At 58.9% G+C, this 23,679-nt stretch overlaps 1 protein-coding gene across 1 annotated transcript; it reads left to right on the top strand.

Moving 5' to 3' along the window:
- Nucleotides 1–1,377: 1,377 nt before the first annotated feature.
- Nucleotides 1,378–23,520, top strand: MAN2B1 (mannosidase alpha class 2B member 1; the record flags this gene model as incomplete). Its single annotated transcript, XM_034792180.1, is given in 23 exon segments — nucleotides 1,378–1,480; nucleotides 3,207–3,380; nucleotides 5,714–5,907; nucleotides 6,268–6,400; nucleotides 7,041–7,183; nucleotides 8,105–8,221; nucleotides 8,651–8,733; nucleotides 9,342–9,462; nucleotides 9,820–9,898; nucleotides 10,392–10,501; nucleotides 11,570–11,677; nucleotides 11,918–12,034; nucleotides 12,815–13,033; nucleotides 13,755–13,852; nucleotides 14,218–14,335; nucleotides 15,308–15,426; nucleotides 16,042–16,143; nucleotides 16,677–16,764; nucleotides 20,129–20,209; nucleotides 20,500–20,736; nucleotides 22,057–22,206; nucleotides 22,785–22,887; nucleotides 23,122–23,520. Coding segments are annotated over 23 exon segments (2,925 nt in total), but the record flags the coding sequence as incomplete, so codon positions are not given.
- Nucleotides 23,521–23,679: the final 159 nt, after the last annotated feature.

The raw sequence follows: 23,679 nt of genomic DNA, 5'->3' as shown, positions 1-23,679 counted from the left end.
GGGGGGCTTTGACTGAAGGGGGGCGTTAGAGGGCTCTGGGGAAGTGGGTGCTGGTGGGATAGGGGAGATCTCGGGGGGGGGATCAGGTGAAGGAGGGTTGGGGGAAGCGGGGCTCGGGGAACGGGGAGGTGTTTCTGAGAGGTGGGGGAGGAAAGAGAGGAGGGCCCAGATGCATTGGGGGTTCTGAGACTGTGGGGTGAAAGGGGGGATGAGGTTCGGGGGTGGGGGGTGCTCTTGTGTTTGAGCCATGGTGGGGAAGGCAGGACAGTCCAGAGTTTAGCTGGCGTTGCAGTTTCTGCATCTGATCTCCCCCCCCCACCCGACACACACACACACACACTCACATCCTCCGCCCAGTTCTGGGCTGTGGCGGGCAGCTGGGGGCTCAAAGCAATGCTTAGTTCCCGTTGCAGATAACTAGCCGTCTGGAGGGTCACCCTCCACCCCTCCCGAGTTCAGTAAAACAGGGAGCACTGACCGCATGAGCTTGGGGAGAGCCCTAGCAGTGGGGGCGTTAGGGGGTTAATACTGTGCAGATTGGTGCCTTTGTCTGTTTCTGCATTTTGTTCCTCTTCCTTTCCTGCCCCCATCTCCCTAAACTGTCACTTCCTCTCGGTGAGATGATGATTATGATAATTAGCGATCTCCCGTTGTGCGCTCTGCAAAGCTGAGCACCTTGGCCAGGGTGACATCTTTCCATTTTGTAGCTGGGGACCTGCGGCTGAAGGCTGGGGACAGTAGAATCCAGCTCTAACCTGCTCTAACCACTAGACATCACTCTCCCTACCAAGCTGGGGATCAAACCCCAGAATCCTGACTCTTGGCCTCCCTGCTCTAACCACCAACCTTGCCTCCCTCCCAGAGCTGGGGCTAGAACCCAAGAGTCCTGACTCCCCAGCCAGGTACCCCTGGTCTATACTGAACACTTAGATTGACCTAGCTCTGTCGCTCGGGGCTGTGAAAAAGTTAGTGCCGTGAGCGCTGGACTTAGGACAACCTAACCCCAGCGTAGATACAGCTAGAATCCTTCTGTCAACCTAGCTGCTGACTCTCAGAGAAGTGGATTAACTACATCAGTGGAAAAAACTCCTTCAGTCTGCTGTTGGCATGTGATTTATTGTTCAGTAGTTGTTTGTCCAAAGCCCTGGAGAATCTAGTGCAGGGAGCAGTCCGGCTCTGAGCAGGGGCCTGTGAAGAAGACAATTGCCTCTTTCCACCTCTAGCGTCTTTTCTTGGCTACACCGAGCAATATCCATTCAGATTGGTGTCTCCTATCTGCAGGATATTGGCCCCGAGCACCCTTACAATGGGGTTTGTTTGTATGCTGCGGCCTTCCCCTCCAGTTCGCATCATGTCTGGTTATTTCTCTCCTCATAGTCCTGCCCGGCCACTAAAGCAGACATGCTGAATGTCCACTTGATCCCTCACACGCACAACGATGTGGGCTGGCTGAAAACAGTGGATCAGTATTTTTATGGAGGTATGTGGCGGAGATGGCATGCAAGGGGCGGGAGGGAGGGTTTCCATGCACCGGAGCTGCTGCCGTCAGACTCAGTGGGTTAATCCCTGTCTCTTACCTCGGGCTCGCCATCAGTACATCTCAAAGCACTGGACAAAGGAGGTCAGTATTGTCATCCCCATTTCATAGGTAGGGAAACTGAGGCACAGAGCGAGGCGATTTGCCCAAGGTCACCCAGTAGGCCAGTAGCAGAGCCAGGAATAAGAGACTCTGGCTCTCCTGTGTCCCAGAGAACAGAGAGACCCTGGATCTCTTTTCCCCAAACACTAAGCTAGCTGGCCCACGCAGCAGGATCAAATCTGAAGGCCAGTGTTGCTATCTGATCCCTGTTTCTGCTGGGTTTAGATTTGGCTGTGACCCTGCATGAGTCTAAGCTGAGGGAGGGCTTCTTTCTGCTGCAAGGTGTGGGCAGGGGAGGAAGCGCTGCTCAGAGATGCACTATCTTAATCTCGTCAGCATACTTACTTCCTCTGCTGCTGATGGAGGTAGCGAGCACCTCCCAACTCTGACCGTGCTGTAGGGACCTGCTCCAGGCCTGGGGGAAGCTCCACCTCGCCTCCCTGCCAGATGCTAGATAAAGTCTGTGTCGCCTGCCAGAATATTTCATGGCAGTTCACAGGCACTCACGGACTAAGCGTCCTAGGACTTGCCTATGGTCACATAGTGAATCTGAGTGGGGATTGGAACCCAGGAGTCCTGAAAGCCCCACTCCGCTTTAACCACTAGACCCTGCTCCTCTCCAGGCCTGGAAATAGAACCCAGGAGTCCTGAAATCCCCACCCTGCTCTAACCCCTAAACCCTGCTCCGTCTCCAGACCTGGAAATAGAACCCAGGAGTCCTGAATCCCAGGCTCCCCCACCCTTGTGCTCTAACAACTAGATCCCACTCCTCTCCCAGAAGCCAGGAATGTAGCGCCTCCTCCGCCCTCCTCCCCCAATCATTAGATCATGCTTCTTCTGAGCATTTTGTATCAGTCCTTGGCAGGCCAAGGAACATGTTGAACCTTTGTCATTCCCCCGCTGTTCTCCCCCGGCCATAATAAGCCCGTGGTCTTACTCACCAGGATATCAATGTCACCTTTTAGAGGCCGTGTCTCACGAGGGCGGCTTTTCCATGACATCAGTCAAGGCCAGCACATAGTTAGTGGAAACATTAATGCCTTTGGAGCATCTTATCTCTCAGGCCATAGAGAAAGCCGTGCAGGACGGGCGTGACTTAAGCAGAAGCCTAGGTCATGGGGGCCTTTCAACAGGGGGGACCGGCTGACTCAGTGGGTGGGGAATGGGCCATGGGGTGGGGGCTGGCTGGTTGAGGGGTGAGACTCCAGGGGGCGCTGTGCGTGCAAGCTGATCTCACCCTGATGCTGTCCCTGCTCTGGGGGAGACCGATTTTGAACTGCAGGAGGTGCTTGGAGGAGAGGCGGGGGAGGAGGGGGCAGAGCAGTTACGGGGAAGGGTGCTTATCCCTGCTCTGGAGAGACAGAAAGATCTGAGATTCCCAGGGGTGCTGCCATGGCCGGGGGGGATCCAGCCCTCTGGAGGGGCGCTGCGGGTGTTGTGGCAAGGTGGGGGATCCCGCCCTCCTGGGGGTGCTGTGGCTGGGTCGTGGGGGGATCTGGCTCCGCTGCCGTCCCTGCTCTGAGAGTCCCTGGACGTCTCCGCTCAGCCCCGTGCCTTCCCTCCGCAGCGCGCAACGACATCCAGCACGCCGGTGTGCAGTACATCTTGGACTCCGTCATCCCCCAGCTCCTGGCCGACCCCACCAAGCGCTTTATCTACGTCGAGGTGGCCTTCTTCTACCGCTGGTGGCGGCTGCAGGCGGAGTCCACGCGGCAGGCGGTGAGGCAGCTGGTCAGCGAGGGTAAGGGATCCCGCACCGGCTGGCCAGCCAGGCACAGCTCTTGCGGCAGAAGGCGGTGTGACCTGCACTGCTGGGGCTGGTGATGTCCCCCAACCGGTCATACAGAGAGTGTCTGTGTAGGTGGGACAGATGGGGAGAGACAGACGCTCACAGCGATTCTTTGCCTCAGTTGGGTGTGGGGATGTGTGTGTGTTTCTCTCACACTGAGAGACACACTGAGAGACACACACTCTCTTTCTCTCTCTCTCTCCAGGCATATGCTCCTGGGTGTACGTTGTGCAATATTGACTAGTACAGGCCCATGTGTGTGAAAGACACACGCCCAGATAATATGCCTGGGTCAATCAGTGGGCGTGTGTGTGTGATGGGTTCGGTCACAGAGACCCCCTTGGGACTGTCACCTGATGTGCTGAAGTTACCTCTGAGCCTGTTTTCCCTGCCAGCTTGGGACTCCAGAACCCTGCCTTGTTGAACCAGCACGCTAGCCTGCTGCAACACAGACCCAGGTCTGAACCACGCCCTCAAAGCTGCAGACTTTAACCAAAAACTGCTCAGCAGGTCACCTGTCTCCAGCACCCAGTTCCCAATGGGGTCCAAACCCCAAATAAATCCGTTTTACTCTGTATAAAGCTTATACAGGGTAAATTCATGAACTGTCCACCCTCTGTAACACTGATAGAGAGAGATGCACAGCTGTTTGCTCCCCCAGCTATTAATCACTTACTCTGGGTTTAATAATAAACAAAAGTGATTTTTATTAATTATAAAAAGTAGGATTTAAGTGGTTCCAAGTAATAACAGACAGAACAAAGTAAGTTACCAAGCAAAATAAAACAAAAACACAACAAGTCTAAGCCTGATACATTAAGAAACTGATTTCAGGTAAATCTCCCCCTCAGAGATGTTCCAATAAGCTTTTTTCACAGACTAGACTCCTTCCTAGTCTGGGCCCAAACTTTTCCCCTGGTACAGTCCTTGTTAGTTCCAGCAGGCATCTTAGTGAAAAGCAGGGGCTTTCTCATGACTGGACCCCTCCTTGTCCTGCTCCCCCTTTTATAGCTTTGGCACAAGGTGGGAATCCTTTGTCTCTCTGGGTCCCCACCCCTCCTTCTAAACGGAAAAGCACCAGGTTTAAGATGGATTCCAGTATCATGTGACATGGTCACATGTCTCTGTAAGGCCTCATTCTTCGGACACACACAGGCAGGCTTGCAGGTAAACAAACCGTTTACCACCAATTGTCCTGGTCACTGGGAGCCATCGAGATTCTAAACCACCATTAATGGCCCACACTTCGCAAAATTACAGAGGCCCTCAGAGTTGTACTTCATATTCCTAGTTTCAGATACAAGAAGGATACGTTCATACAAACAGGATGACCACACTCAGTACGTTATAAGTTTTGTAATGATACCTTACAGGAGACCTTAGCATAAAGCATATTCCAGTTACATCATGTTCACACTTATAAAGAGAACAGGAGTACTTGTGGCACCTTAGAGACTAACACATTTATTTGAGCATAAGCTTTCGTGGGCTACAGCCCACTTCATCAGATGCAACTGAAAACTTATGCTCAAATAAATGTGTTAGTCTCTAAGGTGCCACAAGTCCTCCTGTTCTTTTTGCAGATACAGACTAACACGGCTGCTACTCTGAAACCCGACACTTACAAACATATTTGTATAAAGCATATGGAGCACAACGTCACTACAGGCCCATGGCCCGTGTGTGTGAAAGACACGCCCAGATAATATGCCTGGGCCAATCAGTGGGCGCGCGTGGCCTGATACACAACAACCCAGCCAAACTCCCTGTGTGTGTGCGAGCACATGTCAGATCCCTGCATTGGCCTGTACTGTATGCTCCTGTGCCCGTCCCAGTGTGTGGGTCTCGCTCTCCCACACTGACACTTTGCCTGTACTGGTGAGTACCTCGCAACACACACGCACAGAGGGGGCAAATGGCTGGGGTGTCTCTCTGTCACACACATGCATGTGGGGCGTTTGCTTGGGTCATCTTGTGTCTCTCGCACAACTTGATTCAGATCTTTATTGGCATGGTGTAAAACAGTTCACAGACGCTCCTAGCTGTGGCTGCGGGTAGCCCACACGTGTGTGTGTGTGTGTGTGTCTGCCACACACACACACAGTGTTTGCTTGTGTGGATCAATTGGCCTGTGCCATCTTCTGTCTGTGCTGTCCCATCCCCTCAGAAGGTCCCTGGCTTCTCTCCTTCCCCCGTGCTGCCAGGCAGCTGAAGACTGCAGTGGTGCCCCGGCCTCTCTGCTCGCCTGGCGCTGAGGGTGACCCGCCCCCTCCCCCTCCCCGCAGGGCGGCTGGAATTTATCAACGGCGGCTGGTGCATGAACGACGAGGCGGCCGCCCACTACAACGCCATGATCGACCAGATGACGCTGGGGCTGCGCTTCCTACAGGAGACCTTCGGGGAGTGTGGCCGGCCTCGCGCCGCCTGGCACATCGACCCCTTCGGCCACTCCCGAGAGCAGGCCTCCCTCTTCGCTCAGGTGAGGTTCTCTGGGGGGAGGCCTTGAACTGCCCCCCCAACAGGCAGGGACTTTGGAGGCCAAGGGGGTAGCCTGCTGGGGACAGCGTGTCACTCTCCACCAGCAGGTCTCAAAGTGCTTTGTGCAGGTCAGGAGCATTATCCCCACTTTCCAGGTGGGGAAACTGAGGCACGAAGCGGGGGGTGGGGGAACTTGCCCAAGGTCACCCAGCAGGCCAGTGGCAGAGCTGGGAATAGAACCCAGGTCTCCCGAGTCCCCGTCCAGCGCTCAAACCGCAAGGCCATGCTGCTGCCTCAGTGTTTGCTGGCTCCCGGAGGCTGTTGGCATTGACACACACACACCCCCCCGTCCCCTTTCCAGATGGGCTTCGATGGCTTCTTTTTCGGCCGTCTGGATTACCAGGACAAAGCCAACCGGGAGCAGCTGCGGGAGATGGAGCAGATCTGGAGAGCGAGCGCCAGCCTGCAGCCACCCGGCGCCGACCTCTTCACCGGTGAGCTGGAGTGGGGGTGCTGGCAAGTCTTCCCGGGACGTTCCAAGTCCCAATTTTGGGGGGCGGGGCATCTGTGCTACAGACAGTGCTATGCGCCAATGGGCAGCCAGGGCTGACAGGTGGGTGGGCCCCATGGGTGTGTGTGTGTGTGGGGGGTGACTCATGGTTGAGGGGGAGGCACTGGCAGAAGCAGGAAGGCTGCCCCCAGGCCGACCCACCTGATGGGATCTGGGGTGTCCAGCTGGGGGCCTGGAATGGAGGGGAGGAGAGGGGCTGGCCTGGAGGTCCCTCCCCCCCTCTTTTTTGTACTTCAGAGGTGGCACCCCTAGTCCGGGGCGTGGGGGCAGAGATTGGGTGCCTGGCCTGCACTCCTGGCTGGATGCAGTCTGATCTCTCCCCCCCCCCCCCCCCCCCCCGCCCCCCCCCCCCCCCCGGCGGCCCCGGGCCCCGCCCCCCCCCCCCCCCCCCCGGGTGTTTGCACCCCTGTAGGCCAGTTCCTTTTGCCCTGGGGGAGCCTCACAGGGCAGAGCCGCCCATGGGTCCTGGCTCTGTGCTGGCCCCCGACACCCGCATCGTCCCTCACATCGCTGGCTGGATCCCGCCCCATGCCCCCGGTGATCTTGTTCCCCCCTCCACCCAGGTGTCCTCCCCAACGGCTACAACCCGCCCCTGTCCCTCTGCTGGGATCAGTTCTGCTCTGACAGCCCCATCGTGGACGATGCGAGTGATGAGAACAACGTGGACAGCCTGGTGGCATATTTCCTGGAAACCGCGGCTGCCCAGGTGAGAGGTGGGAAGGGAGTGGGGGTGACCCTCTGCAGCCAGCTGGCGTTATGCCTAGGGCTTAGAGCAAAGGGCTGGGAGCCAGGACTCCTGGGTTCTATTTCTGGCTCTGAGAGGGGAAGTGGTTAGAGCAGGGGGCTGGAAGTCAGGATTCCTGGGTTTGATTCCCATCTCGGCTGGTGCCTGAGCTTGCATAAGTTACTGGGACGCTCAGCTGTTCGTGGCTGTCTGGGGATTGGGTGGGGAATTGCTGGTCCATGGGGGAAAGTCACAAGTGTCATTTTACAGCCAGAGGCGCTGTAGTGTAGACCCTTTTGGGGGACGTGACTTCCTTGGCCCCATGGTTAGCTTCACCACTGCGTGGGCAGACGCCGTTTCTGTCCCTGCTGTAATAATTGCTGGTAGAGCATGGAACTAGGTAATAATGGACCAGCCCCAGAAAGGAGCGGAATGGGATTGCCCCAGGGACAGCTTCCGCCCCCGTGACACACGGCCAGTCTCTGTCCGGCCGCAATACACAGCTGAATATTTGGGACCAGGCCCCATTTTCCTCCTCCGCCCCAAGATCGCACTGGGGGCGCCTCCCTGGAGTCTCCAGGCACTCTCTGTCATTCGCTCCGGTGACGGGTGTGTCAGCCCAGTGCCCCGGGACCCTGCCCCGCAGCTCCCTGCTAGAGCAGGTGAGAAACGCGTCGAAATGACTTGTCCGCCAAACGCCCATTTTGCAAAACCAGAATTTCCTGCGGGAAAAAATTTCAGTTTTGCCGAAACAATTTTGACCTTCCCCGTGGGGAAGGCGGAACCAACGGCTGCCTGCCAGGCGCTCGCCACAGGGACGCCTTAGCCCGGGATCTGGGTACCGAGCCGGGGGCGTCTCGGAGTGGGGAGCTTCAAGTGTCTCCTCCCGTCGTCTCCTTGCAGGCCAAGCACTACCGCACTAAGCACATCGTCATGACGATGGGCTCGGATTTCCAGTACGAGAACGCCAACCTGTGGTACAAGAACATGGACAAACTCATCAAACACGTCAACGCGCAGGTAACGGGGGTCAGGAGCCCCTTGGGGGGGAGGGGCAGGGATTCCCCCCCGGGACTGCAAGTGCCGGGGGAGGTTAGGAGCCCCTTGCTAGGCAGGGCTCCCCCTGTCGGGTGGGGACCCGCTTGGGATGCCTGCTCGGCCGGGAGAGGCTCCCTGCTCCAGATGCAGAGGGTTGGGCTCCCACTTCCTGACCCACAGGCCAAGCCCCTGGGGGCAGCCATGTGGCCCAGGCAGGAGGCCCGTTGCCCTCGGCAGGGCCTTGCTGTGATTGGGCAACGGCTGGGCTCGAACCCGGGTCCTTGGGCTCTGGGAGTGGCAGGCTGCAGCAGACGTCTTACCCTGACTGGCCACTAGGGGGTGACAGCGCCCAGCCCCCCACCTGGCGCGATCGCCAAACCCGCTCCCTCCACCCCCTTGTGTCTCTTCCAGCAACTCAACGGGAGCCAGGTTCACGTGCTCTACTCCACCCCCACCTGCTACCTGTGGGAACTCTTCAAAGCCAACCTGTCGTGGTGAGCGCCGGGGCCGGGTGGGGCTGGCGGGAACCCGCCTGGGGTGGCCTGTGCTGTCCCACCCCCGCCAGGCTAGGGCGGAGAGGATGGGCTTGCCACCCCCTGGGGCGTCCCTTTTGGAGGGGCAATGATGGAACCGCAACGAGAAAGGCAGAGCGCCCCCTGCTGAGCCCCCCGCCTTCCTGCAGCTCAGCGCCCCCTAGTGCCGCATTGGGGTCAGCACCGACTGGGAGGGCAGAGCGCCCCCTGCAGCTCAGCGCCCCCTAGTGCCGCATTGGGGTCAGCACCGACTGGGAGGGCAGAGCGCCCCCTGCTGAGCCCACACCCTGCTCCCTGCAGCACAGCGCCCCTTAGTGCCACACTGGAGTATATACATGAGCACATCTCTCATTAGTTTCTTCCATGCCATTATAACCCTCCTCTCTGTTCCTTAGGCGCTGAGAGTGGCTGGTGCTGGGGGCAGGGGCTGAGCTGTGGCACTGACTGGCTGGCTACCCCCCTCTGGCCAGGGGGTGTGCGGGTGGGGTGGATTGAGGAGGGGGAAGGGAGTAGGTCCGGGTCTCCTGGACCCATGAGTCGCAGAGGGGACCCTCTTTGGTGTCGCGCAGGTCCCTCAAATACGACGATTTCTTCCCTTACGCTGACGGGCCGCACCATTTCTGGACAGGCTACTTCACCAGCCGGCCGGCCTTCAAGCGCTACGAGCGACTGAGCAACAACTTCCTACAGGTGGGGGCAGGGGGTCCGGGATCCCACCCACGCCCCTTCTCCCTGGGACCTGCTGCCTGTTGGTCTTCCCAGCACCCTGTCCTGAGCGGGACAGAGAGGAGGTCTGAGCCTAGGAGGCCGGACTCCAGGGTTCTGTTCTGTCCCCAGCTCTGAGAGGGGAGTGGGGTCTAGTGGTTAGAGCAGAGGGGCTGGGAGCCAGGGTTCAATCCCTGGCTCTGTGCGAATTTGGGAAGGCCCCATCCCCTCTCCGTGCCTCAGTTTCCCCCTCTATGAAATGGGAGTGGCGAGTCCCTCCTGGAGGGTTACCGGATGCGGATAAATGTTCTCTCATCACTGCTCCCCCGTCCCCCCTTGCAGGTTTGCAACCAGCTGGAAGCCTTGGCCGGTCCGGTGGCGAGGACGGGCCCCTACGGGAAAGGAGACAGCGCCGTGCTCCGTACGTGAGCCGCTGCGTCGTGAATCACCTCGTTATCGGGATTCCCCCCCAAACGTATCCTGCCCCCTGCAGCCACTAGGGGGAGACGGAGCAAAGGATCAGCTCCTATCGCAGCCAGCAGAGGGCAGTGTTGCTTTCTCCGTACACAGACATCCGGCAATGTGGCCCCCATGGACCAGTGCTGCAGGGACTCCTGGGCTCTGGCAGGGGAGTGGGGTCTAGTGGTTAGAGCAGGGGATGGCGTCAGGACTCCTGGGTTCTACTCCTGTCCGCATTGCCTTAGGCAAGTTGCCAAGTTGATGCTGGAGCTTGGGGGCCGGGGGGAGTCTTCAGGCCGGGCAGGGGAGGTGCAGGCCCAGCCCCCTATTGGAGAGGTTGGATTTGGGGGGCTGTGTGGCCCCACAATCTCCCTTTCCCTGCCCCCTGCATTGTCCTACCCGGTGGGTTTGGCGCAGCTCCCTGTTCCGCCCCTGACGCCCCGGCTCCCCCACAGGCCGGGCCATGGCAGTGGCCCAGCATCACGACGCCGTCAGCGGGACGGAGAAGCAGCACGTGGCTAATGACTACGCCAAGCGCCTGGCTGCCGGCTGGGACGCCTGCCAGGTATGTGGCACCCTGTTCCCCTCCAGAGATCCCGGAACCTGAGTCTGCCTCCTCTAGTCCCTGCAGTGAGCATCCCGAGGCAGGATGGCCCAGGGAAAAGGCAGCCTGCGGGGGTGTCGCAGTAGCCAAGGACCTGCTATGGCCCCACCCCAGAGGTGGCTGCATCTCAGCGCCGGGCAAGGGGATTTAAAGGGGACCCCCCCTAATAACTTCCTATTCTTCTCCTCAGCAAAGGGTGGCCCTGGTGATGCTTTCCTGCACAGCGCCCCCTAGCACCACCCAGGGCATTGGGGTCAATGCTGGCTCCAAGGGGAGAGCTTCCCCCTATCACGCGCCTTGCAGCACAGCGCCCCCTAGTGCCACGCCAGGGAATCGGGGGCCAGCACTGACTGTGAGAGGAGCATTCCCCACCCTGATCCGTACAGCACAGCGCCCCCTAGTGCAGGGGTTCTCACAACAAATTTCTTGGTGGCCTCAGAGTGCGGCCACCAACTTTTGCTGGTGGCCACACTGACATTTTTCCTAAAATTATTTATTTTTTTTCCTCAAGTTAATAAAATAATATGCGCATGTAGACATCCAAATCATTGTAATTTATCTATGTAAGGTTTTTTTGGGGGGGGTTGCCACCCCCCTCCCGCCACCGCGTCCCTCCTCACCGCCCTGCCTGCTGCTGGCTTGCCGCATCCCTCCTCGTTCCCCTGCCCGCCGCTCGCCTCCTCGCTCCCCTGCCAGACACTCCCCTGTCTGCTATGAGAACCACCGCTCGCTGCTGGCTCACCGCTCGCTTCCTCCCCTTGCTCCTTCAGCGTTGTGTCCCTCACCTGCGTCTCCAGAGAGGCAGTGCAGGGCAGCGCATCCAGGAGCAACAGGGTGGAAGGGGAGGGGCTGATGGTCCCGTCCCCCCCCCGATCACTGCCCAGGAAGCTGCTGTGGGTCAGCACTGACTGTGAGGGGAGAGCGCCCCCATCCTGCTCCCAGCAGCCCAGCGCCCCCCTGGAATGCGTGTGTGTGGGGGGGTGAATCTCTCGTCTCTCACCTGATGGGAGGCATCTCTCCTCGTTGCAGGTCCTGGTCAGTAACGCTCTGGCCAGCATCAGCGGCAACAAGGAGAACTTCATCTATTGCAACTACCTCAATATCAGCGTGTGCCCGCTGACCGAATCCGCTGGCACCGTAAGGACCTTGCTGTTGTGTAGACCGCGGGCGCGGGAGGGGAGCCAGGCCTAGAACCCAGCTCCACCAGCCCAAGAATGCAGGTCGCTACTCGAGCTGGGGGAGACTGGCTCTTACCTTGTGGGTGTAGGATGGCTTGTTCTCCTCTCTGGGCTCAGCCAGTGAATAGCGCCAGCTCTCTCTGGCTGGCGGTGGGGAGGATCAGGTGGGCATCCCGCTAACCTGGGTCTGTCTATCCAGTTCATGGTGATCCTCTACAACCCGCTGGGACGGCGTGTGAGCTGGAACGTCCGGCTGCCGGTGAAGGGAGCCTCGTATTCGGTGACAGATCCCAACGGCCAGACGGTGCCGAATGAGGTAGGGCCAGAGCGTCTTCCTTCTTGACTCTTTGTCTCCTCCCTGCGGCTGCACGCTTGGCCTGTTTCCACCCCCCCCTCCCCCTCCCCCGCGTGCCCTGGGCCTGCAGGGGATTCACTCGTTAGCAGGGACTGGGCTCTGGCATCTTCTAGCAAAAGGAGGATCTCTTAGCGGCAGCAGCATTGCAGCTCGTAACGGCGCCGCATTCTGCCACCACTAGAGGGCGGTGTGATTGCATGCGCTTGAGCCGGTCTGATTGCATCTCTAGGGGGCGATGGTGCCCATACATACTTGGTCCCGGGCGATGGTGTGCTCCCAAGCTGGCACTGCTCCCTGTGCCTGGCCAATAGGCTGCAGGGGACTGACGGGTTAACGCCACGCCGGGGAAAGCACCAGGGGCTGTGTAATGAGCACAAGGTTTTTAAATCTTACTAGAAAGCCAGGTGTCCCCTAGCACCCCACTGGGGCATTGGGGTCGGTGCCCCCTCCTGAGCTCCCACTCCCTGCTGCATAGCGCCCCCTAGTGGCCAGCAGTGACCCCAAGTGGAGAGTGGCCCCTCCTGAGCTCCCACCCCTCTCTCTGCAGCGCAGCGCCCCCTAGCATCGCTCTGTGGCATTGGGGCCAGCACTGACTGTGAGGGGAGAGTGCTGAGGAGCTGACAGCAGCCGTCTCCCATCCACGTTCTAACCAAGCTTAACTTGCGAGCTCCTTGCATCCGTCCTGTGGTGTCCCCATGCGGCACCATCTGGGCCTCAGATGGTTTTTCTTTCTGTTTCCAGGTTGTCCCCGTCTCAAACTTCACCCGGGCGGTGAGGCGAGACCGGGGAGACGCCACCCACGAGTTGATCTTCCCAGCCTCGGCCCCTCCCCTGGGCTACAGCGCCTACACCGTCTCGAAAACGGCCAGCGGGGACCTGCGCTCCAGGCTGGCCAAGCGGATCCGGGAGCAGGCCCAGCCCCGGGTGGACGCCTGGTCCCCCAGGGAGATCCAGAATGAGGTACTCTCCTGAACAAGGGTGCAGCCTGGTCAGTTTCACTTTGTCGGGTCAGTTTCCCTTCCTAAGGCAAGGGAGCAGCCCGCTCTTGTGGGGCAGGGACTGTCTCTGTTCTTGTCTGTCCACCTCCAGCTGGTACAGGCCTGTGGCTCTGAGGCGCTACCGTAATACACCTCATAAATAATGTACAGCGCCCAGCACCATCACGGGGGCTCCGAGGCGCTACCGTAATACACCTAATAAATATTGTACAGCGCCTAGCGCAGTACGGCCCAGGCCCATGGCTGGAGCTGGAGGCACTACCGTAATACACCTAATAAATAACATACAGCCCCTAGTGCAGTGGGCTTCTAGGGAGGGGGAAGAACTATTGAAGCTAAAGGATAATGTTGGCACAAGAACAAAGGGAGATAAACGGGCCAGGAATCGGTGCAGGCTGGCAATGAGAAGCGGGTTTCTAACTATCCGAGGCAGGCGGGTCTGGAACAGCCTCCACACGGAGCAGCGGGAGGTAAACAACCTGACGAGCTTTAAGATGGCACTTGATTCGTTTCTGAACGGGGGGAGCTGACCGGGTGGGGACTGGACTGTGTGACCCAGGGCGTCTCTTCTGGGCGACCCCCAGGCGGAGGGGAGGGTAATCGGAGGTGGAGGAATGAGGGGTCCTGCAGTGGGTTGTCCCCCGGGTCATGGTCTATTGACGTTCTCGCCTTCTTCCCCACAGCACCTCCGGGTTCTGTTCAACCCGGGCACTGGGCTCCTGATGGAGATTCAGAACCTGGACAAAAGCATCTTGCTGCCTGTGTCTCAGAACTTCTTCTGGTCAGTGAGCTGGGGGGAGTCGGGATGCCTGGGTTCTATCCCCACCTCTGGGGCGGGAGTGGTCTCTAGTGGGTAGAGCAGTGGGGGCTGGGGATCAGGACTCCTGGGTTCTATTTCCAGCTCTGTCATTGACTCACATTCGAGCACGAGTGAATACCTTCCTCTCCATCCCTCTGTGCCTCAGTTTTCCCATCTGTAAAACAGGGTAATAACCAGCTCCCAGGAAGGGGAGTTCGATCCCTTGGCCAGTGTGGGGTCTGTGTGCGGGGTGGGGGGGTCTCCCTGGCGTGGCATTGGGGCTCATGGTGCTCTGGGCAGCTGATTGGACCTTCTCTCACCATCCGCCCCCTCTTGCCCCGCCCAAGGTACAACGCCAGCATTGGCAATGATGACAGCGCCCAGGCCTCCGGGGCATATATCTTCAGGCCCAACCGCTCCGAGCCCTTCCGTGTGGCTGGGCGAGCCCACACGTACTTGGTGAAGGTAGGTGGCGGGGGCGTCCCCGGTGTGGGAACTCCAGGGGGCTGGGCGTGGGAGCCGAAGTCCCTTGTCTCCGATTCCCTTATGTCACTAGCCCTGAGCTAGCTGGGAGGGGGGGTCTAGCGGTTAGAGCAGGGGGGCGGCTGGGAGCCAGGATGCCTGGGTTCTATTCCCAAGTCCGTCTGGAGGACTGGAGTCCGCGGGGTTAGAGCAGAGTTGCTAGCTCTTGGGTAAGACTTAAAACTAAGGCCCCACCTGCTAATGGCCATTGAAGATCCCCTGGCATGTTCCTTAACCTTACCGTGATGTCTCAGTCAAAGCTAACCCCCTTCAGGATCCTTCAATCAGACCTCGTTGCACTTCCAACTGAATCCAGGATCCCTTCCTTACTCTCCTCCAATGTTGTGCTGAGGTGCTGCGGGCTGCTAACACCCCGCCCCAGAGTCAGCTGCATTTCAGCATCTGGTGAGGGATCCTGCTATAAACTGTGGAAGTGTTATTTACTCCTTCTCATAACAAGAACTAGGGGCCACCAAATGAAATTTAATAGGCAGCAGGTTTAAAACGCATAAAAGGACGTATTTCTTCACACAACGCACAGTCAACCTGTGGAACTCCTTGCCAGAGGACATTGTGGAGGCCAAGACCATAACAGGGTTAAAAAAAAGAACTAGATAAATTCATGGAGGATAGGTCCATCAATGGCTATTAGCCAGGACGGGCAGGGATGGTGTCCTTAGCCTCTATTTGCCAGAAGCTGGGAATGAGCGACAGGGGATGGATCACTTGATGATTCCCTGTTCTGTTCATTCCCTCAGGGGCACCTGGCATTGGCTACTGTCAGAAGACAGGATACTGGGCTAGATGGACCTTTGGTCTGACCCAGTAGGGCCCTTCTTATGTTCTAAGTGGCTGCAAGGCAGTGCTGGGCGAGGGGATCCCGCACACACGTTTCTCTCTCTCTCTTTGGTCCAGAACAAGCTGGTGCAGGAGGTTTACCAGAACTTCTCTTCGTGGTGCTCGCAGGTGGTGCGGCTCTATGCTGGGCAGCCCTATGTGGAGCTGGAGTGGACGGTGGGGCCCATCCCTATAGAGTGAGTGTGGGAAATGGAAGGGTTTTGACACAGGAAACTGCCTGTAGACCAAAGTCATTTCAACTTGGAGGGGCTGCTGCCATGCTCCATGGGAGTTGTAGTTTTGGTGCCTTATGCTCCCATTTTCCTCTGGGGGCTGGGCTCCCTGGGTGGATTACATCTCCCATGGTTCACCACAATCTCCCCTCTTGGGGCGGGGGCTGCCCTAATGCACTGTGGGAATTTGTAGTTCAAAGTTTCCATTCTCTCTGGTTTGGGCTCCCGGGTTGGACTACATTTCCTATGATGCACCACAGCCTCCCCTCTTGGGGGCAGGAGGTGGTGCATTATGGGCGGCCCTGGCCCTGGTGGGAGACGTAGTCTGACCCGGGAGCCAGGTTTATAAAGTGGGAGGCACTGCAGCAGCGCTGCCAAATGCAGATATTTGGGAGTTTTGACGGAACATCCGTTGGTCCGTCCCCATGATGCTTTTCAAGGGGAGCCCCTCCCCCCACCTTTCCCATCGACACCGCTGAGATGGAAAATGTCAGACCAGCCCCGGAAAGTGTGTCGGGGGTGGGGGAATCCGTGTGCTGCCAGCCCCCACGTCTGACGCTGCTGCACCCTCTGCCGCAGTGACGGGCTAGGCAAGGAGATCATCAGCCGTTTCGAGACGTCCCTGCAGACGGACGGACGCTTCTACACGGACTCCAACGGGCGGGAGATTCTGGAGCGGAGGTAAAGGGCAGCGGGGGGGGTGGCGAGACATTGGGAGTGGGGTGATCCTTCCTGGGCAGGGGAGGGGTGGAGTCAGGACTCCTGGGTTCTCCCCACAGCTCTGGGAGGGGAGGGGGGGGGGGGGGCTGGAAGTCAGGACTCCTGGCTCCATTCTCGTGTCTTCCATTGAATTACCGAGTCCCTTCTCCCCTTGGGGGAAAAAGGGGCTGTGTCTTAATGAACGTCCAGGACGTAATTATTGTTCGAGGTCCCTGAATGAGCTACTCCAACGAGCCCTGGACGTCCCCCTTTCCTGGTTAGCTGGCAGCCTCCCCCTGGGGGGGTGTCGGACACAGACTGTGCAGCATTGGGGTACCCCAGGGCTAGGTATAGGGAACAGTCCATTCCCCAGTCAGGGCTGGGCTGGGAGCCCTGTCGCTCGGGATCTGCCCAGAGCCCTGGACTGCACAGCCCGAACCGGCCCTACTCCCCGGATTGGGGGCGGGGGGAGATGGCCGACACGGGGCTTAATGGGGCTCTGATGCTCACGGCAGGCGGGATTATCGAGCCACGTGGAACCTGAGCCAGACAGAGCCGGTGGCTGGGAACTACTATCCCATCAACAGTCGCATCTATATCAAGGTACCAGGGGGCCCCTGCCAGCATCTCGCTGGGGCCCCTCCCCATCGCTCAGTGTGTGTGTGTCGGGGGGGGAGGGGGGGATTCCTCTCCTTGGAGAGACGGGGATGGTCCAGTGGGTAGCGACACTCGCTTGGGTCTTCAGTTCTTGGCTCTGCCACCGACTCCCCTGTGGGAGCTTGTGATGTCATGCCCCTGTGCCTCAGTTTCCCCATTGATAAAACAGGGATCATAGCACTGCCCTGTCTGTACAGGGACGGAGTGTGTGGGGGTAAATACACTAAAGATGGCGAGGGTTTGATTCCTACAGCGGCAGGTGCCAGATATGGACAAGATCCTGGGGGGGAAGCGTTGCAGACACCAGTGCTGGCCAGCAGGTGGTGCTGCTGGTCCCTCATTCCCACGCCCCCAGATCCGCTCTGGCCCATGCAGCGGCTCGAGGAAAGGCAGAGATGAGTGTGACGGGTGGCCAGCCCCGGGGTGCAGTCTGGGAAGCACTGCGCCCTGTAGGACACACAGCTGGGTTGGCCCTGCCCACACTGCTGTGCCGGAGATACAGCCAGCCTCACCAGGCCCCGTTATCACCCAGCACGCCAGCAGGTGGTACCTGGTACCCCTGAGGGCATTCTGCACCAAAACATTAACAATTCTGCACACAATATTCTAAAATTCTGTAAATTTTATTTGTTAAATAAATGTGGAAGCTCCAGCGTGGCCTTGGGGAGCACCGGCCACTGGCTGCGCAGAGGTGGGAGATCACTGTGCAGCTTCCACTTGAGACACGGACTCAGCGGTGGGGCTGCACCCAACCCTGACACAGTGCAAGGACTGGGCCTGCCCCAGAAACACCCCAGGGCCCTGCCCCTCCGTGCCAGGTGCCCCAGGGGTGGGTGGGCAGGCTCAGCAAGGCAAGATCCAAGTGTGGAGGGGGATCCAGATGTGGGTTGAGAGGGTTCTGTGTGGGGTAGGCTGGGTGCAGGCGGCTCAGTGGGGGGATCTGGATGCACAGGCATTTGTTGGGGGGTTTCTGGGTGCAACGTTAATTGGACTCAGCGGGGGGGTTCAGGTGAAGGTGATTGGGGCTCAGCGGGGGGGGGGTCTGGGTGTGAGGGGGATGGAGCTTGGCAGAGGGTCTGGCTGTGGGGGTCTCAGTGGTGGGGTCCAGATGCTGGGGGAGTGGGTCTCAGTGGAGTGGGGATCCAGGTTCAGGTGGCTTGTCAGGATGGTGCAGGTGGAGTGGGGGGGGGGGGGGTGGGGGGGGGGGGGGGGGGTGGGGGGGAGGGAGGGGGGGGGCTGGCTGCACGGGGGGGTTGGATGGATGGGGGAGCAGCTCCCTGTACAGGGATCCCTCCCCTGCAGCTCAGGAGCGATGGGTGTAGGAAACAGGGGAGGGGGGACTCTGCAGAGTTTCCTGCAGCCAGGGGAGAAATGTGGGGGTGGGTCTGACCCGGCCCCAGATGCCGTGCAGGGGCAGAGGAAGTCCCGTCCTCCCCAGCCCAGCTGGGACTAGCAGTTGAGCCCGGTGCAGGGTAGGAGCCACCAGCTGGGCCTTCCCCAGTCTCGCCCCCTGCCCCACAGTGATTTACCTCTCTGCTGGCTGCCCTGGGCCCCTGAAATGTACTGCTGGGGAGGTCACACGACCATGCTGGTGGCTTCCCTGGTAAGAAGTCATTTTTCTGTGGGGAAGCAAAGAAATCTGCAGGGGACATAAATTCTGCACATGCGCAATGGTGCAGAATTCCCTCAAGAGTAAGGTTACCTGACTGCACACAGCAGACACCAGCCAATTTCCCAGCTCCCCAGGCACGCACCCCCGACTGGAGTATAAACCCAAAATTATACTGTCCTGCACTGCACAGCAATCTGTGTAATGTAAGCTCATAAATAATTCATCTCTCCCTCAATGTGGAGAGGAAAATGCAACAAGCCTGTGTTAACCAAGCTGAGATTTTTTCCCCGGACACTTCACTCAAAGGCGGACTGGGTTACATAAAGCAAAAGACAAGTTTATTAACGACAAAGATTTTAAGTGATAGCAAACGGATCAAAAAGTAAATAAACAAAACTGCAAACAAAGCCTAAAATGACAGATTGGATAGGAATTTGCAGTCTCTCAGCCCGGCTGCTGATACAAGGAGGCCACCAGATTTCCATACCCAGGCTAGAAATCCCTTGAGCCTGGGTCTAGCACTGCCCCGAGTTCACTCTTTGCTCCTCACGTCTTTCCAGGAGTTCTCTTAGGTGGGGAGTGAGGCCCCTAGATGACGTCACACCCCACCTTAGATAGCTTTAACAGAGGGCGGGAACCCTTTGTTCCAAAACCAGTTCCCACACAGTTTGTGGAAAGCTACAGGTACCCAACATGGAGTCCGGTATCACATGGTCTGGGTCCATGCCCTGGTTGGGTCACAGCAGCCGTTACTTACAGGCTGGTTGAAACGTTTACAGGCAGGCCAAACCCGTTCAAAGTGCATCAGCTCTGTCTAACTTCTTCACTGTTGTACCCGAAAGGCTGGCTGTGGGGGTCACCCGGGTTCTGTCTACACTGGACTTCTGTCAGCAAAACTTTTGTCATTCAGGGGTGTGAAAAAAACCATCCTTGCCCCCCGAACGCCAAATGTTTTGCCGAGGAAAAGTGCTGGTGTGAACAGCTTTGGCGGCAGGAGCGCTCGCCTGCCAACACCGCTACCGCCGCTTGTTGGGGGTGGAAGATTTTTGTCGGGGGGAGAGCTCTCTCCTGCCAACAAACAGCAGCTCCACTGCGCGCCGTTTAGCGGCACGGCTGGGTCGCTCGAAGGTGCGTAGTGTAGACACAGCCTCAGCCTAAGCGCATCTGAAATACACCCAGCCAGTATTTATAACTTCAGATACAAACACGCTACATGCAGCCAAAGGGGATAATCATATTCAGCAAATCAGCACTGGTCCAAGGACACTTCGTATGACCCAGCTTGTGCAAAATGCATCGTAATTATGCCACAATCATAGAGGGAAATATCTCTGAGGAATATGGAGCATAGTGGCGCAGGAGGTGCTGCTGCAGAAACACAGGAGGGAGGCTATTCCAGAAAGAAGAAACGCAGCCCCACCTGCCACTCTCTTAATTCCCCCCACAAAGTGCTCCCTGCCTGGACCCCAGGCTATCTGCTCGATTCCCCCCCCACCCCCAGCAACAGGGCTGAGGAATGTAGCCCAGGAAGGGGTCAGGAAGCTGCAGGCAGGCACGAGGATGGAAGAGCAGGAGAGCTGCTTGGGGGGGGAGGTGGGGGGCTGCTCCCAATATCCCCTGCTGGAGGGAGCGGGTGAGTGACCCTGCCCGGCAGGGCCTCGGCCGCTCGGTTAGCTCTGGGCTCCCTCTTCTCTCTAGAACAAGAAGTTCCAGCTGACGGTGCTGACGGATCGCTCGCAGGGGGGCAGCAGTGTGGCCGATGGCTCCGTGGAGCTCATGGTGAGAGATGGGGGGGGGGGGGGAATCCTGCCCTGGGCTCCTCTCTCCCACACCCCCCTGCAGCGGTGGATGGGGAGGAGATAGGATGGACCCCAACACCACCACCCCCCTCTGTTCTGGGCCTGTGTATCCTCCCCATCCTGCAGAAGCAGGGCTGCACCAGCAGGTGGCACTCTTAGCTCTGCAATCCCTTGCACCAGTGCAGCGTGCAGTGCCCAGGGCTGGCCAGCAGGGGGCGCTCACAGCCCCCCAGTGCAGCAGCCGCTCTGACATTCCCTCCCTGCGGCCAGGTGCATCGGCGGCTGCTCTACGATGACAACCGCGGGGTGGGGGAACCCCTGCTGGAGCCGGGGGTCTACAACGACGGCCTGGTGGTGAGGGGCCGGCACCTCGTCTTCCTGGACACGGTGGAGTCTTCGGCTGACCGGCACCGGCTGCAGGCCCAGCAGGAGTTCATGGCGCCCCAGCTGGTCCTGGCCCCTGGCGGGGGCCCTTCCTTCCACCGGGGGCAGCGCAGCCTCAAGCAGGTGCCTGGGCAGGGCTCTGTGCTTTAGGGAGGGGGACTGTGAGCTGCTGGGTCGCTGGTTTGAATCCTGCCAGGAGCTGCTTGTTCCCCACTGCCTCACCCACTTGTGAAACGAGCGTGGGGGTCTCAGCCCTGCTCGACACAGATTCAGCTCCCACCTCACCTCCCTCCAGGGCAGGGCTCCTTGGGCTGGACAAGGAGGGAAATCCTTGTCTTTCTGATCGCCGTACCTCTCCCCCTTCTCCCAGTCCTACAACTCCTGCCCCCTCCCCAACAGCCCAGTGCTAGCGGGCCGGGAGGGCAGGCTATGTGGAATTATAGGTTAACCCCATCATGGCCAAGCACCCCCCAAGTGGAGTGGGTGCCTCCTCTCTGCTCATTAGGTTAAATTCAGGCAGGAAAATTGCTGGGGGCAAAATCCCTTTGCGGGGAGGATGACTCCAGTTTTTTCCCCTGGGAAAATTTCAGGTGGGGGAGGGGGATTCACCCTCTTCCTGGCCAGGACTTAGGGTTAAGTCAGCAATATTTAAATATAATTGGATTTTAAACTCCTCTCCCCGCTTTGCTAAGTTGGCAGTAGCCATCCCTGGCTAAACAACTCGCTGTGTGAAAACAAAGCTTGTTAAATCCCCCCTCCCCAGCTCTACTCCAGGGACCTGTTTTCAACCGGTGCTGCTTGGAAGGGATTGTGCAGCAGTGTTGTCTAGGGGGTAGCACACTGAGGGGCCTGGCTTCTATTGCCAGCTCTGCTAGTAACCTGGGGCAAGTCCCTGCCCCACTCGGTGCCTCAGTTTTCCCATCTGTAAAATGGGGCTAATGAGCTTTGCGATCTGCTAATGAAAAGGGCTAGAGCTGATGGCCCTGTGCTCCCTGCTCGGGGGATGGGGGGATGCATGACCCCCTTCCACAAATGGGGCTATGCCCCCACTGAAACCTGTGCTGGGGTGACTCACTCGTGAGGGCAGCTGGGCCGATCACCCCATGTTCTGTCCAAGCTGCTCTTCGACAGAAAATTGAGGGCTCAAGTAAACTGAGGGGTTGTGACGAGGCAGCTGCTCTCTGCTGAAAGCAGGGCTCCCCCTGTACCCCCCTTCCCTCAGCAGTAGGGGGACACTGCTGCCTGCTGGGAGCCCCAGGCCAGCCCCTGGAGGAGAAGGGGAGCGGGTTGTATCCACCCTGCGCGGCCCTGCAGGCACCGGGGCAGCCTGGGGAACTGAGATAGTTCAGGGTGGGTGGTGACTTTTCTAGTTTGCCAAAACTTTCCCTTGGGTGGTGCTGTTCTGGCAGCCTGACGCCGCGTCTCCCCTTCTTCCCTCCCCAGTTCTCTGCTCTGAAGCAAGCGCTTCCCCCCTCTATCCATCTCCTGACGCTGGCCCAGTGGGACCCCAGCTCCGTCCTCATCCGCCTGGAGCACCAGTTTGAGAGAGGGGAGAGCGCCAACGGCTCCCAGCCCATCACTGTCGACCTGCTGGTAGGTACCCAACAGCCAGCCGCAGGGGCTGGGCAGGGGCATCGGGACTTGCTGAGGCACTGGCCTGGAGGATTTTTCATCTAAAGCACTTGACAGGCTCAGGCTCCCTTGCCTGGTGCTGCAATGCAGCCACCTCTGGGGTGGATCTTAGCATCACACTAGTACACTTGTGTAAAACAGCTGCCCTATCCCACACCAGAGATGGCTTCACATCCACACGGGGAAAGGGATCCTTAAACACTAGGTGTAGCAGCTGTTTGATGTAGTGGTCCCTCACCCACTTGATGCTAACCCCTGCCCCCCAGAGGTGGGTGCTGCTGTCTCCCCAGGGCTCCCCTTCCTGGCACTGAAATGCAGCCAGCTCTGGGGTGGAGCACAAATGAGCAGCCCCACCCAGAGGCTGAGGACGGCCAGCACAGAATCCTGTTTTCACACCAGACTGTAGGAGTCCCCTGTGTCGGGGTGGGTGGGGTGTGGAGCTGCTGCTGCCTACTCCCCTGCAGGTCTGGGGGTGGCCAGCAGGGGGCAGGGTTCACCTGAGGAAGTTACTGACCATGTCTCTCTCCCCACCCCCCCAGCACCTGTTCTCCTCCTTCACCATCACCTCCCTGCAGGAGATGAACCTGGTGGCCAACCAGAAGCGAGAGGCCATGAACCGGCTCAACTGGAGGCCAGCCACAGGTAGGTCACACACACACACACACACACACACACCCAGTACTAGAGCACGGAGCAGTGTCCCCCCTCTCCTGCACAGCCAGCACCTGCCCCCTTACCTAGGGGAGGGTGGGCAGCTGGCACATTGGCCCCTTGTGGGGTGGGCTCTCAGACACAGGGGAGGGTTGTATCCACCATCCCGTGGAGAAACTGGCGGCCTCTAGGCCCCCAACCTTAACCCCTGGCTTCCTCCCCCAGGTGCAGCAAGGCGCCAGCCCTACCCTCAGCTTAACCCTCTGGGAGTCACGCTGCAGCCCATGGAGATTCGCACCTTCCTGGCCACCGTCCAGTACACGGGCCCCAGTGGGGGCCAGGCAGAGCTGTAGGGGGAGCCAGCCCCCCACCTCCGTCCCAGGATCAAGCCGCCCAGGTGGAGCCCTGAACTGCCCCCCCCACCTCAGCCAGGTGGGGCCCTGCCCACCTGAGAACTTGACTGGTGGGAATGAGTGGGAGCTGGGGGGGGCACATCCTGGCTGTTGGGAGGCGTGGAAGAGACTTGCCTTGGAAAGCGACCCAGCGAGAGCCAAACTTGCACCTGTCAGGCCCTGCTTTAAGGCAGTGCCGGCTTTGGAGGAGAAGGAGGCAGAGCCGAGCCCAGCCCCCTTCCCCCCCCCCCAACTCCTCAGCACCGCCTCTGATTTCTACCCACCTGCCCCTTCAGCCTGAGGCTGGGGTAGTGTGGGTCTAAGTGCCATTGTTAATAAACAAGGAGCTGAGTCTAGGTGCTCGTGGTGGAGTCCTGCTCGGGGGATGCAG

Source organism: Trachemys scripta, chromosome 16, assembly GCF_013100865.1.
Source record: "Trachemys scripta elegans isolate TJP31775 chromosome 16, CAS_Tse_1.0, whole genome shotgun sequence".
Taxonomy (NCBI): domain Eukaryota; kingdom Metazoa; phylum Chordata; order Testudines; family Emydidae; genus Trachemys; species Trachemys scripta.
The sequence above is the reverse complement of the archived record's forward strand: the minus strand, read 5'-3'. Positions and strand labels throughout refer to the sequence as shown.